Source organism: Diplotaxodon limnothrissa, linkage group LG10 (genome assembly GCF_057381915.1).
Source record: "Diplotaxodon limnothrissa isolate DT_005_m linkage group LG10, D_limnothrissa_male_GT1.1, whole genome shotgun sequence".
In the NCBI taxonomy this organism is placed as follows: Eukaryota; Metazoa; Chordata; class Actinopteri; order Cichliformes; family Cichlidae; genus Diplotaxodon; species Diplotaxodon limnothrissa.
The window spans coordinates 29,402,593-29,417,900 of NC_140605.1; the positions used below are offsets into that span (position 1 = coordinate 29,402,593).

Genomic DNA, 15,308 nt, shown 5'->3' on the forward strand with positions numbered 1-15,308 from the left:
GATAGGCAGTGTGTATGTGTGTGCACTTCTTTTTTTAATTTTTTTTTTTGGGGTCAAACATCTGTTTACAATGTGGGAAGTCTGAGGGAAAAGTCCCCATTTTAAATTATTAAGATCCTGTCTAAGGTTAGATTCTGTTTGTGTGTGTGTGTGTGTGTGTGTGTGTGTGTGTGTGAGTGTGTGTGTGGTTGAGTTAAGCTGTTGGCAGTGATGCGACATGACGTTAGCTGGGACGTGTTGGGCTGAGCGGACATGGAACAGAGCCTTCCCAGATATGTCCAGCAGATGGAGGAACCATCTCTGCGAGTGTGAGGCTGGTTCTGATGTATTGATGGCCTACCAGACATCTAAGGGAGACCTCTGTGGGGGTTCATGAAGACGGGAGACCTCTGTAGGGGTATGAAGGGCTCAGTGAGGGTGTTTAGAGGTTGACAAGGTGGAGATCGGAGGCAGAGAAGTGGGGGCACAGAGCCATGTCTGGGTTCTTCAGCTGTCGCAGGATCCTTCGGTGAAACTTGGAGCGGACTCGGTTAAACTCCATGATGTCGCTGGGATCCTCCTCAATCCAGAAGCGGTGGAACTCCTGCATCAGGTAACCTGCCAAGAAAGAAAGTAAATAGACACATATGTGCAGCTAATCCACAAGTAATTATCCTCGTACTGCATTTTAGCATCTTTTTTATTTTCCACCATACAGTTTAACTGATTTGTTTCTTTCTCACACCTCTTTTTTTACCATAGCAGGTGGAAAAAAGAGAAAAAGCTTCCAATTACAAATCTGCACACACAGTTAAACAAACAGCTGAAAGTTAATGACATATTTTTAACAATGTATGTGGTTTATGTGGTTTAATTTTTTGCCACTTTGGGACATTAGAAATTTTTTTCTATGACTGTATACAGTTAAGGCTCTCACAGTTTAAAAGATGAACGTAGTTCTGGCTCAGAAAAGTGGATGCAATGCAGAAACAGCCACCAGGGGCGCTACCTGTGGTGGACCCCATAGACTTCTGCTGCTATAGAAGTCCATTAACCCATTTTTGGCCAAACTGATTAATTCAAATAATAATAAAATAATAGTAATCCAAAATACATTTTGTACATTTTGGATATTTTAAGTTTCAGAAGGATTATGCTCGTTGGTTAAAACTATAAGCCTTAACAGTCTGCAGAAACATTAGTTATAAAAAGAGTTCCCAGATATACAGTTGGAATAAAGGTTGAAACTACCCAAACAGAATAAAACAGTTTTTTGTCCCAGGCTTTAAACTTGTATTATTGATATGTTCGGCTTGGGGTATTTGGAGAAGGACCTGCTTTGGAAGATGCCACTTGGTTAAAATACAATTTTATGCAAGTTCTGTATACCAACATCTCCCCAACCTTAAACTTTAAAAGAAAACTTTTTTTTAATTCTGATGCAAAAACGTTCAAAATTCTAAGCAAAATGAAAAATACATAAATCAATATACGGGAAAAATAAAGATAAAATACTGTTCATCCCAATCCAATGTACTCACAGAAGGTCTGCTGGAAGTGCAGCAGGCTGGGCATCTCTGGAGCCACATTGTACAGATGGGTCTTCAGAGCTCCACTCACCAACAGAGAGTAGGCCAGATCTGTGATGTTGATGCCCACAATGGCAAAGGAATACCTGGGGGACAAAATATTTACTAAGTCAGTAGGTGGGACCCTGTTTTTTGTTAGACTGCTGTGACAGGAGAGGAGAAACAGACTGCAGGTTTTCCATTTCACAAAAGATTTTATGTTTTGTAGAGAACGGAGATTACACTCAAACAGATGGAAAGAGAGCCTCTGTAAGCAAATAACCATAGACATTAAACACAAGGACTTAAAATTCTAAAGGCATAAAATATAGATTAACAGGATTACTGTCCCAACATCACTCGGCCATAATGGTGTGCTCAACATCTTTAACCATTTCACTTCATGAGAAAGTCCACACTCAGTGCAAATCACAAACTGTCTATTTATTAAAGACACTGCTGCGATGTCGCACTTGTTTTTTCACAACAATCCTCGGCTCTATTCGGCGCTAATGCAGACTGACAACAGAAGCCAGCGTAGCAGTACAGCAGGCCACACAGTAGTAAAATACTTCCTGCCCATTAGCACATAAACACAGTGTCTCCTGCTTACAGATCCACACACTTCTACAACGCACTCACATGCATATGCTGGCTTGTTGTGAGCGTCACATGCTGAAGCTGCTCTGTTTTGAGGCCAAACCTCACACAGCTCCAGCAGCAGCAGCCCAGATTTCCCTGCTCCACACACACGTGCATGTCTGCATATATTGCATGTGCATGTGAGACTTACCCAATCGCTTTGTCAAGGTTCTTCTGTTCCCATTCAGGCTTGTTTACCTCGCTGTGAAGGACACACACTTGAGTCACGGATAGTTTACATGTGAAGCAGCAACCACAGTGCACCATAATGCGCATAAAAGCTAAATCTTCTGAGAACAATTTAGAAACTGTCTGTTAATGCTGATTTATGGCTCTCTTTTTTTCTGCCTTTAGGCTGACAAGATGATGCTTCAGTTTGTATAAATTATCATGCTTAGTGCAGCTTTAGGTGCATGAAAAATCAACCTAAATGAGTAAGCAATGAACGCAGCAAACGGCAAGTGAATGAAAGTGAAGTAGAGTACCTTGGCTTTCTGTGTGTGCTCCTACAGTGCATGAGACAGACAGAGAAGGAGGCATGGGCAGAAATGGAGGTGGAGGAGAAATAAAAGAAAAAGAAGAAGAATCTTCATTTTGGAAATGAGACCGCTCACTGGGATGCCGATGAGAAACAATACAAGCAGCAGTAGTCAATAAAAGATGAGGCAGTGAATGGCATCAAGCTGTAAAAATGAATATAATCAAGCAGAGTATGATGGATGCAGAGTTATGCATGATTAAGTACAGATTAATGTAGAAGGAATACACCAAGTAGTTGTAAGTAGACGCTTTGATTTATTTTTATGTTATATCTGTTTTTAAAAATGAAGCCAGTGCTGAATTGCCTTCACTCTTCTGAATGGCCAGCAGGGGGCGACTCCTCTGGCTGCAAAAAGACTTCCATTTGTACTGAAACGTATGGGAAAAAACGTCCTCAGTTCCCTAACTGTGTGACCTCAATTAACACTTTTCTGGTGTCTTTATGAAGTCAGTCGCCAGAGTCCCGTCACATTTAGTAAAACTTAAAGTTCATTTTTCAAATTGTGGTCAGTGTTAGAGACAGAAAGTACAATTGCCCAAGCTATGTACATTGGCTAAGGGTTCAATCAAATCAATCTTAAGTTGTTAGTCAATGACAGAAAGCTGTCCTGGTTTTACCATTAGGTCCACCGTTGATCACTTTTGGTTTCAATAGAGTTTGTTTGGCATACATATGACCTTTTAGCGAACAGATGTGATATTTCTTTGATTATATTTTATACAAAACCAACCTCACATCCATGCTTTGTTTGAATCTGAAGGATATTATTTCCAGCACTGTGGTTACATCTAATATAATGTGTTATATTGTGATTCTGCTGTATAATTTACACACTTTTCATTGACTAATACTTGAACTTTGTGCTATTATAGCTCAATGTGCACTTTCCTCTGTTATTGCAAGGTTACATTTTTCTGTACTTTTCTTTTTCTATGAACTATAAACTCCATAAATTCATATACAGTCTACATCTGTAATTATTGGCAGAGATGTTCTACCAATCCACTTGGTGTATTCCTTTCATATGCCCGTGAAAGGCAAAATGAACATACTTGTGCTTTGGTTGGAGGGAATCATGGAGCATCTGCAGGGCAGTAGCCTTGTCGTGTTCAGCAAAATACCTGTAGAAAGACAACATAAGGGAAAAGGCATGTCTGAACTTCCCGTTCATGGATATGCATATGTAGCCTATGAATTATAATTATTTATTTATAGTTTTGGCTTTGATTTAAAGTCTTTAAATGACATGCTGAACATGTATATCTCCATATGTAAGTGTTGCACTGCTTGGCTGGTTTTTAATCTGTGTTCCAGGCCGACAGCTTACAGCAGGTTGTGCAGGCCCAGCAGTCCCATGCCCCTGAAATCAGTCTTTGGATCGCTGCCCTGGAAACCAATCTCACACCACTGTTTGGATATGCGACCCGTGAGAGGTGTGTCAGGGCGCAGCTCTTTCCATAGCTACAACACACACACAAGCACACAACCACAGCTCAGTAGAGTAAAATTATTATTCTATAACAAAGCATAGTATTCATTACAGTGTAATATCATGCCTGACAAGTGTAAGTACGAGACTGTAACATAGTGGTACAGGGGGAACTTTTTCTATAGTAAAAAATGTATTTAATTTAGTAGTGGGAGAACATCCATTTAATGAAATGAACTACGGGATAACCGATTTAACTCAAGCAAATGTAAAGAGTAATGATTCAAATAAGTGACCCCGGTCATGAAGTTTATCTGACACTACATGAAGACAGATACAATATTTTGTTCTCTTTAACCAACCAGAGAGAGACTGCATACCTTCATCAGCATTTCCTCATGCTCAGGATTTTCGCAGTCATAAGGCTCCCTGCGTAGCTTCTCCACCTCTGCCACCAGGCTCCTGTAGCCCACAACCTGCAGCAGGCTGGCCTGCAGAGAGATGCCGAGCCTGGAGAGACAAAGGGACAGGTAGTCCGTTTGTCTCTGAGGGGTGCATTGTATAAACTCTCCGCTGTCCTTCACAGCTACTCTAGGGATTAGCTTCCTTTGTTAACCTCTAATTAACCACAACACAAGAACAGAAATGTGATATGCAGCGCAGAGTCTCACTGTGGGTTGGTGTCAGGGTTAATTTTCTTCAAGGCCATGATGTCATCGATGGTTTTCTCCACTTTATCAGGATGGACGCTGAGGGCAGACTGCAGCAGCTGGAGTGGATAAGAGCAGAGAAGATGGCAGGAATATAAAGAGAGAGGCAAGGACAGAGTGGGAACACATGTTAAGGACTGAGGCAAGAAGACTGAGCAATAAACCCGGATTATGTTGCACGTGCATAACGACAGATTGAAAGAGCCCCATACCTCATTCTTGGAGTACCTCAGAGATGACTCTGCAAGGAAATGTTGCAAAGAGTAAGACAAATGTGTACAGTAACAGTGAACAATGCTCTGTCCAATGCCTCAGACTGCTGATATGGTACACTGAATGTAAATCATGAATCTCTGAGCTAACATAATACTGAATAAGTAAGAGGCAGAAGAAAATTGGATGAATGAATTCTTGTGTTGGTTTGATTATATTCTGATTCTTCTCTGTGTTCTCGTCTGTGCCTCGCTCTGTTCAATTACTGTGTTTAAGCTTTGAATCTTTTGTGTTTCCTCCTCTTGCACATCCTGGTGTTAGTATTCGTGTATGTTTTCGTGTAGGCTTTCAGGAGCAAAGTGAAGGAGGAGATGAAAGCAGCACAGCGGGAGGTGAAACACTGCCTGAGGGAAGCAAAGGACACCTACAGGAGGAAGGTGGAGCAGAAGTTGGAGAGGAACAATATGAGGGAGGTCTGGAATGGTGTGAAAACCATCACAGGCCACAACACCAAGAAAAGCACAGTGGGGGGGACTGTGGAGAAGGCAAACGAACTCAACAACTTCTTCAACAGGTTTGACCAGCCCACAACCCCCCCACCCTCACCCTCACCTTCACTACAGAGTCCTCTCCCCACTCTCCTGCCTCCCTCGCTTCCCCCCCTTCCTGACACCATGACACCCCCCTCCTCCAATCCCTCTCTCAGCAGCAAGACATCTCCCCCCCTCCCCTCCTCCCAAACATCTGAGGAAGCTTCGCCCCAGAAAGGCAGCAGGCCCAGACAAGGTGTGTCCTAGGATGCTTAAGGCGTGTGCTGCTGAACTTGGGGAGCCGCTACAACGAGTCTTCAACCTCAGTCTGCGACTGGGGAGAGTGCCCGCCCTCTGGAAGACATCCTGCATCGTCCCGGTCCCCAAAAAGAACCGGCCCAATGAGCTGAATGACTTCCGACCGGTGGCACTGACGTCACATCTTATGAAGACTCTAGAGCGGCTCTTCCTCAACCTCCTCCGACCACAGGTACAACATGCCCAGGACCCACTACAGTTTGCATACAAGGTGGGTGTCGGAGTGGAGGATGCCATCCTGTACCTCCTACACAGAGCCCACTCACACCTGGATGGGGGAAAAGGCACAGTCAGGATCCTGTTTCTTGACTTTTCCAGTGCCTTTAATACCATCTGGCCCTGTATGCTTCAGGAAAAACTGAACAGGATGGAGGTGGACCCCTGCCTGGTGGCCTGGATCTCCGACTACCTCACCGACAGACCACAGTACGTCAGGCTGAAGGACATCACGTCTGACACTGTGGTCAGCAGCACAGGAGCACCACAGGGAACTGTGCTGTCCCCTCTTCTCTTCACCCTGTACACCTCTGACTTCTGCTACAACTCTGAATTATGCCACATTCAGAAGTTTGCAGACGACACAGCCATCATGGGGTGTATCTGGGATGATCAGGAAGAGGAGTACAGAAGTCTGGTGAGGAACTTTGTCGCATGGAGTCACACAAACCACCTGCAACTCAACACCTCAAAGACTAAGGAACTGGTTGTGGACTTCGGGAGGTCCAGAGAAGGTCCACTGCCGGTTCAGATAGAGGGGGAGGAGGTGGAGGTGGTCAACAAGTACAAGTACCTCGGGCTGTGGGTGGACAATAAACTGGACTGGTCATGCAACACAGAGCACCTGTATAAAAAAGCCCAAAGCCGACTGTACTTCCTCAGGAGGCTGAGGTCTTTTAACATCTGCAGGAAGCTCCTGAGGATGTTTTACCAGTCGGTGGTTGCTGGAGTACTTTTCTATGCTGTGGTGTGCTGGGGGAGCAGCACAGCAAAGAAGGACTCATCCAGGCTGGAGAAACTGATCAGGAGGGCTGGCTCTGTGGTCGGCATGAAGCTGGACACTCTGGTGACAGTGGCAGAGAAAAGGACATTAAAGAAACTGCTGGACATTATGAACAATGCTGGGCATCCTCTGCACACGGCCATAAACAATCAGAAGAGTCTGTTCAGTGACAGGTTGCTTCTCCCAAAGACAAGAACTAACAGACTTAAAAACTCCTTTGTCCCACACGCCATCAGACTGTTTAACTCCTCTCTGGAGGGGAGAGGGAGGGGAAACAGGAGGACAAAGGAGGGGGGAACAACTAAGCTGTAGTGCCTCTTCACCTCACTGTACAATACCTTGTGCAATACTTTTTGTAAATAGTCAACAGTGCAATAGACTCAATACTTGAAATGTGCAATTCACTTGTATTTTTATTTATTTTTTATTCCTATTTATTCTATTTATCCCCTTTGTATATTTTATTTATATTTGTCTCTGTATTTATATATGTGTGTGTGTGTGTGTGTGTGTGTGTGTGTGTGTGTGTGTGTGTGTGTGTGTGTGTGTGTGTGTGTGTGTATATATATATAACAATTCTGTAACTGTAACTTCGGTCGTTGCTGTGCTTTTTTTGGAAGTCGAATTTCCCAGAGGAACCCACCTGAGGGATTAATAAAGTTCTATCTTATCTTATCTTATGTATTGGTTATTTCCTGTTTTACTTAAAGCGTTTTTTTCTTTTGGTTTCTACATGTGTTCTGTTCCCTGAGTCCTCCTCATCACTATAAAACCCAGAATTAGATCTATCCTCATATTGTAGCAACTTGACAACCACAAGGTATTATTTAGGCTCTTTATTTTACAATATAAAGTGCATGCTGATTTGGCACTATATAAAACTGAATTGAAGGTAGCCATGCCCCAAAGAAAACTCTTATTTATCATCTGTTTTGCTCAAAATGTGACCAAAATTTACAAAATGAACACAATCCTGTATCAATGAAGACTCAAAACTAGAAATTTATACCACAAACACAGGCAGAACGGTGTTTACTGGGGTCATAAATCAAGTGAAAAACATTATTCAGATAGACTCCTATACATGAAATCTAATTGGCCCCCCACTGGCCATTACACAAAATGCAGACTTAAGTCATTTCCACACTGGCGTCACAACTGGAGTCTACGTCTATTTCAAAATGCAACTAGAATCAATGAATGATAAATATGACCAAATCATATACAAATATGAACATTGATGCATGTGTGCGAAACATTTTTACAAATAAGATGAAAGTCATACCTATCTTGAGGGTCCTGCGGGCTCCATGTTTGTTGTTGTAGCAGATTCGCTGCAGCTCGCAGCGTCCTGTAAACTTCCTGGCAACAAACTTTAGGCCCCGCCAAAGACACTTGCAGTAGAGGAACACAAAGAACTGGGTCACGACTCTGCAGGGGAGAAAACAAGGGGATTATACTCCTAAAAATTTACACAGATATTATATACAGTGGGTAAAATAAGTATTGAATACATAACCAATTTTCTAAGTAATATATTTCTAAAGGTGCTATTGCCATGAACTTCTCACCTTCATTTCTCAGTATTACACATAATTTATGGGCATCTGTGGTTTGATTTCTTTGCCTGTGTGGATTGGATTTGTTGTTACCGACATCAGGTGAGTAATGAAATAATAAATAACTGTAGGTATGATTTTTTTTTTCTGTTTGCTTTTTTACAGTTCAGCATATTACACAAATATGCCTACACAAATTTATTTTTGACCAATTTTGTTTCACATTAAGTTTGAGACAAAGACACTGAAGTGAAAATGCAGAAGCAGAGAGGAAGACACAAAGTGTCAGAAGAGTGTGCTTCACATCTTGTCTACTAGGGGAGACTTGCAGCAGATCAAAGCGTGCTATTTTTGCAGGGGATGCTGAGAATGAAAATGGAAATGTCCTGGGAAATGCATAGTGACCCATTAAGAGAATAAATGATTTCCGGCCTTCGTCCGCCTCGGTCTGCAGAGAATGCTGAACATCACCCTGAACACAATCCTTTTTTTCTTCTCAATGTTTTCGCCATCGGTTGTCTCACTAAAGATTGAAAATTGTATTTTCCACTGCTACACTCAAAAAAATGAAATTGGGTGGTTGTTACATTTGCAAAATTCAAACTTGTAATGTGAACAAAATAATTTCATGTTTCTGTGGTGAACGTAATTAAATCATGTAGGATCTGCATGAAATCCGGCAACTTCATTTATTCTTGTTGAGATGACATAATACAATCTAGTAAGAGTGGTTAGTTGCCTGGACTCACAGAATTCACAAGATCACACAAGAGTTCAAACCACAGGAAAATCACTGCGGTTAGAAGAGATAGACAACCATACACACACTATATGCCTTAGCTATTTATTGCGGTTTAACCTGTAAAGGACAAAAACATACAGAAAATTCTATATCAAGCCTTGTAATCATAGCTTCCCTATTTTTTTGAAGTCTAGATTGACAGGTCGGTGGCACAGTGGTTAGCACTGTTGCCTCGCACCCTATCACATCTGGGATAGGCCCCAGCCTCACTGCAACCCTGGTAAAGATAAGAGGATGGATGGAGTTATTATTATTATTATTATTGGGGCAGGGATAGCTCAGTAGGTAAAGTGGTCGCCCCATGATCGGAAGGTCGGCGGTTCGAATCCACTTAACGGCTACCCTGAGGTACCCCTGAGCAAGGTACCGTCCCTACACACTGCTCCCCGGGCGCCTGCTTAGTGGGCTGCCCACTGCTTCACTGAGTGAATGGGTCAAATGCAGAGAAAAACAAGTAATTTCCCCATGGGGATCAATAAAGTATCCATTATTATTATAAATCCATTAACATCTTATGTTAACCAGACTCTAGACTTTGTTGAACACTCCAAAAAATAACTCTTTAAATGAACTTAAAATAATCATGGAAAGGATTTCCACATTAATAAATAGCTTTCTATTACGATTAAGCATTTTTGTCGCACTAACGTAATTTGCATGGGTAGGATCAACTTAATTAAATTAAGTTGGACTCAACCTTAGTAAAACAGTTGATTCATCATTAATTAATCACGTTACTCTAACTCAAGTACATTAAGTTGGAATAACAGAATTGCATAATGCTAAAATAAAGCAATTTATTTACGTGGAAATTCTTTCAATGATTTTTTTATGTTCATTCAAAGAGTTATTTTTTTGAGTCTACTACTTTTTTTTAAATTTCCAATGTATAAATGGATTGAAAGCATTAGTAGGTAAGCTAATGGTAGCAAGAAAGCAGATTTTGTGTAGCGATTGGGAGGACTCACAGTACTTTAAGTACACTTGAAAACTTTTCTTTTCTATCCAGCTGCAAATCCTCTATCTTTGTTCAGCATTTACAATTTTTCCAGACAGAAATCAAGCCAGCTTGTGCACAAAGATCACAGTAGGACATGATCTTCAGTATCAACAACAACAAATAGAAGGTAAGAAAGGTCCGTGGGGATTAATCTTTCATTCTCAGCTCGTGGATGAGACTGGCATGTTGAACAGCTCGTACTGACACTCAGCTTTTTAACCTTCAAGGAAGCAAACACCAAGCAAAGGGAGAGTGAAGGAGGCGTTTAAGGTTATATAGCAACCCACAATTACAGGCTTAATACACAGAACTGTCTAATAAAATGTCCTTGAACAACACACTTGCCACCTGCTAATCTATTTTAAAGGGTTACCCCACTGAGTCATACACATAAAGGTCAGTTTGCTGGTTATTGCGAGACCTGCTCATCCTGTGAAAACGGTCAAAACAATGGAGACAACCTCCCACCATCATTTTATTAAACTTCACTTTGATTTAATTACACACAAGAAAAAACCCTAACTGATGTCCCCAGCTGCTAGAATGATTAAAGTGTTGCCGTTAATTCCTTCAAAATACTCTGATCAGCCAAAAGCATGAATCATATTTCCATCTCTAAACTATTGGTAGAGTCATCGTGGCACATTAGAATAATTACTGTAAGCAAACACAGCCATCAGTGAAAAACATTGGCAGCCTCTACTGGCTTCTACTGTTCATTAAAAGTTAATGAAGCTAAATTTTCTCCAACAAATTTATTCATTCACTTGGGAAATCAGTTGGGATTTATGGGAAATTTGGTATGAACTGGGGCAAAGGGGGGGGGGAGCACTGGTGGGTAAAGCCAATTTAAAGATTGATGACTACAGATGTGGAAAAAGCACAGTTATGAATACTGCTGGCTTTGCTAAATGCAAAACATTTAAGAATCTATCTCCAAAATACTGCCAAGTTCTTTTTTTCTCCGTCATTTGGTGTTTTACATTAAAGGTGTTTTATTTCACCTGTGTTTTGTTCCCCCCTCGTGTTTTGTCTTTCTCTTTGTCGAGACGTTTACTACGCCAACACAGTTTCACAGCAGCTTGTGAAATGTTCACAGCTTCTAATCGTATTCATGGACATTAACCTCCCCTCCTTATTTTCACGTCCCTGAATACATTTATACATGTCAAGCCTTATATGTACAGATTCCTATGGATGCTTGTTTCCACTAAAGAACAAAATGTCTGTCTGCCTAAGAACTTCAGTTCAAGACAAACAAAATCTGATCTGCTGCTAAGCTGTCAATCATCTAGACCAATTTAGAACCACCAGTTAGAGTGGTAGACATAGTCTTTGGACTATGGAAATAAGCCAGAGAATCAGGACAAAACACACAACAAACTTAACACAGAAAACTAACCAGGCCATTTAAACCTCTTGCTACAAAGTGACAGTGCTAACCACTTCTGCATCAAACTATCAGAAAGCTCTTCCTCAGTGACCTCATTAAACACTTTCCTGAAGACTTTATAGGCTCAGGTGTTAATTTCACCCACATTGATTAAACTTTTGCTTTTTAATATTATACTCTCCCAGTTTTGGTCAATATTGAGCCCAAAATAGGGGGAAAAAAACCCATTTAAAAAAAACACACATTAAAAAGCCAAGGCAGAAAGAGAGAACTATTAATAGAAACACCTCTGGAGTGCTCCATTATTAAGAGGCCTCCTTACAAAGGGACTCATTCAAAGCCATTCACACCATAACAGCCACTTACTGCTACACAATGTCATAATGGACTGGAAAGAGCTTAAATGGGAGGACTGGGAATAAAGGGACCGCGGTGCTTGTTATTAATAATTAATTATAGCAGGTAGAAGGCAAACATGGATAAACAAGCTGAGAAGAGAAGGAGGAGAGTGACGATGAATTCCTTCACGTTTCCATGCAAAATGCAAATCCACAGCACAGCTTCCATCTTAATCATGGAGACTCGCCTTACCTCAGGAAATGCTTCATCTCGGCCGCTGTTACCCCTCAGGTGTCTCCGGTGCTAGTGCAGTTGAGTGATAACCTGGAAACGGAGGAGATGATGAGTGTTTGAGGCTTGCGGACACGGAGCCGCCAGACAGGCCCGAGCTCCGGAGCTGTCCGCGGTGCTGAGGAATTAACGCGCATGCAAATCTGCGGCTCTCCGCCGCAACAGCGCTTGATTCCTGCGAGCCGCAGAGCTTCTGTTTGGGTTAAATTTGGCGCTGTAAAAACCACAGCCACCCACAGAAGCTCTTCTGGAGGATTGAGGGCGGTTATTTAAGGTTTTCAGAGCAGAAAAAGGCAGATAAATTCAATTTTCATTCCTCGTTCGTCTCCGGTGTGATTGGCAAACCAAGGCGCAAACACTGAGTAATCTGTAGCTGAAGACGCTACAGGAAATCAAACAGCGGCTGTAAAAGGTTTACCTGTAATATAACCGGTAAAACCAAAAGAAAAAGACCCTTTTCTTACCGATTTGGGATAATAAGGAGGCAAAACGGAAGGCGGGAGGCGGCAGGGTGCAGCGTTTTTGTCCTCTTCTCTGGGCTACAGTCGCCTGCTTTCCTCCATGTTGACTGACACTCAGTCTAAAAGCTACAGCAACAGCAACGCAGTGCAGAATAACAGCACTCATAAAGTCCCAGGAACATTTTCTACCAGTATCATGTATTGATAAAACTGGACACGTTCTTGTTTTTGTACCTTAAAAAGTGTAGTTGCACGTTTCCATCTCCTTGTTTTCATTGTTCAATTCTCAACCAAAACAGCTTTGCATGATTTATAGTTTAAAACCATCCTTATTTGGTTTATACTTGCCCTTAGGGCCTCAGTTTGTCCCTTAGAACAAACCAGTTTAGCTCCTTTCCTTTCTTCTTTAATACGCTTTCTTCTGATTGGCTGCCCCTCAAAAACAGACGGTTTGAATAGCAGGTGGGTGGGGCTTCTGGACCTGAGATAGCCGTATTAGAAATAGCTCCCTAATGCCATATAGATCCAAAAGTAGACAAAGAATAAACTGAAGCCTTACGTTTTGGTTCACAGAATTTTGGTTCTTCATTATTTGAAACGTATCACTATGAACACCAATAAATGTTCTAATATAGATATTAAAGGGAACGTGTAATAGGACCACTTTAATATCTTGTAGTGTAGAGATTCATTAACCTTCTGTGGTCTGAGTCATCATTGGTCATTATCCTATGTTTTGGATAAAAGCAAAAAAGGCTTTTTTTAAAGACTTGTATGAACAATAAAAAAAATACATATTAGGATAACACAGGGTTATTGCCAATGGTGGCTTCACAGGATTCATTTCATCTCTAAGCTGCATGATCTTGTGATGATTCAGCTTGGCATTTGCCATGAGTTTGCCTTTCCCACTGATCCACTGCCAGACCAATCACACTGGATGAAACTGCATGCAGCATGATGTTCACCACGGTGTTTCCAGACTCTTCTGTCTGCCACATGTGCTCAGTGTGAACCTGCTCTCATCGGTGAAGGGAATGGGACATCGGTGGTGGACCTGAAGGTTCTGGTGCTCTCTGGATTATGCCAGTCAAGCTCTTCAGTGGTGGGCTATGAACACTAAGTCCAACTAATGATGTCAGGCCATCATTTCACCCTAATAGAGTGACAATCTGATCAGATACATACACATGAGCATATCACTGGAAGTCATTTTGTAGGGCTCCAGTACCCTTCTTCCTCCTTGCACAAAGCAGCAGATTGATTGATAGTTGATGTCCTTCTGCAGCCCTTTTGTCTCCTTGTGTGACAGCCTATCTCCTGCTGCAGGTACCATCTCATTCTATAACCAGTGATGAGCAAAACAGGAAAAAGCTAAATTATAGATAAACAAGTTTTTTTTAATTATGTACTTTTTTCAAATAAATTAATTAACAATAACATCTCAATACATTTGCTGTTTTTATTCAAATAGAATACATACACACCAAAATATTTTTGATTGTTTGCTGTGCTCTGTATCTTTACATCTGTATTTGTCTTGGACTGAGAACCACCACAGTACAATATCATTTGGGTTTCGTATTGCTAAGTCTTCTTTACGTCCTGTAAGTTGTGAGGTGGGGCTTCCATGGGTTGGACTTCTATCCCTTATTGGATTTTGATCTGGGGAATTTGGAGGCCAAGTCAACACCTCAAACTGGATACTGCCGTTGCCTTCAAACTATTCCTGAACCATTTCACTTTGTGGCAGGGTGCATTATCCTCCTGAAAGAGGCCACAGCCATCAGGGAGTGCAGGTTCCATGAAGAGGTGTACGTGGTCTGGAACAATGCTTAGGTAGGAGGTACATGTCAAAGTAACATCCACATATAGGTGCAATGGTGACAAGATAATCAGTGCTGTTCACGTCACCTGTCAGTGGTCATAATGTTATGCCTGATCAGTATGCTTCCGTGTTACTGTTTACTAATTAAGGTCATGACATAGTTAAGGACTCTTGTTCTGGTTAAACTGAATACATAACCAGATCAACTTTCCTATATCATGTGCAAAATTATAGCACGTGCCATATTTCCACATCATATTTCACACACACACATTCTTGTTAAATTACATTCACCAGCCACTTTATTAGGTGCACTTTGCTAGAACCCAACTGAACTCCCCTTTGCTTTCAGAATTCAAGGCAGAAACATTCCTTTAAGACTTTGGGTCATATTAACATGATTAGCATCACATAATTGCTGAAAATATTTTGGCTGCACATCCCTGATGCAAATCTCCTGTTCCACCACATCCCAAAGGTACAGTACTTTATCAATTGAGATTTGATGACTGAATTCTGACCCTACCAGTCTTCTATTCTCCCATTTTTGTGAGCCTATATGAACTCTAGCCTCCAGTGGCACAGTGCTGTCTTCTACTGCTGTACCCCATCTGCTTCAAGGTCTGATGTGCTTTGCTCTTCTGTATACCTTGGTTGTAACAAGAGGTTATTTGAGTAACTGTTCTTATCATCTGGAAGCAGATA

At 41.5% G+C, this 15,308-nt stretch overlaps 1 protein-coding gene across 2 annotated transcripts; it reads right to left on the reverse strand.

Annotated features, from left to right (window-relative positions):
• Window positions 1-421: 421 nt before the first annotated feature.
• On the reverse strand, window positions 422-12,292 carry elmod1 (ELMO/CED-12 domain containing 1). 2 transcript variants are annotated; one of them, XM_085364068.1, is made up of 11 exons: window positions 12,276-12,292; window positions 8,216-8,361; window positions 5,082-5,110; window positions 4,831-4,928; window positions 4,540-4,669; window positions 4,058-4,191; window positions 3,783-3,851; window positions 2,675-2,695; window positions 2,341-2,391; window positions 1,521-1,654; window positions 422-597 (listed from the first exon to the last, which is right to left on the reverse strand). In XM_085364068.1, exons 1-11 carry the CDS (start codon window positions 12,290-12,292, stop codon window positions 422-424), a joined length of 1,005 nt encoding a protein of 334 aa, XP_085220194.1. The 2 variants fall into 2 exon arrangements, with proteins under 2 accessions (XP_085220194.1, XP_085220195.1); XM_085364069.1 differs by lacking the exon at window positions 2,675-2,695.
• Window positions 12,293-15,308: the final 3,016 nt, after the last annotated feature.

Bases quoted from the DNA above. Each gene is read 5' to 3' on its own strand.
- elmod1 (XM_085364068.1), bottom strand. The intron at 4,670-4,830 runs GTGAGACTCTGC...TTGTCTCTCCAG, and splicing joins AACCCTGACACCAACCCACA to GCTCGGCATCTCTCTGCAGG. The intron at 598-1,520 runs GTGAGTACATTG...CTTTCTTGGCAG, and splicing joins GCACTTCCAGCAGACCTTCT to GTTACCTGATGCAGGAGTTC.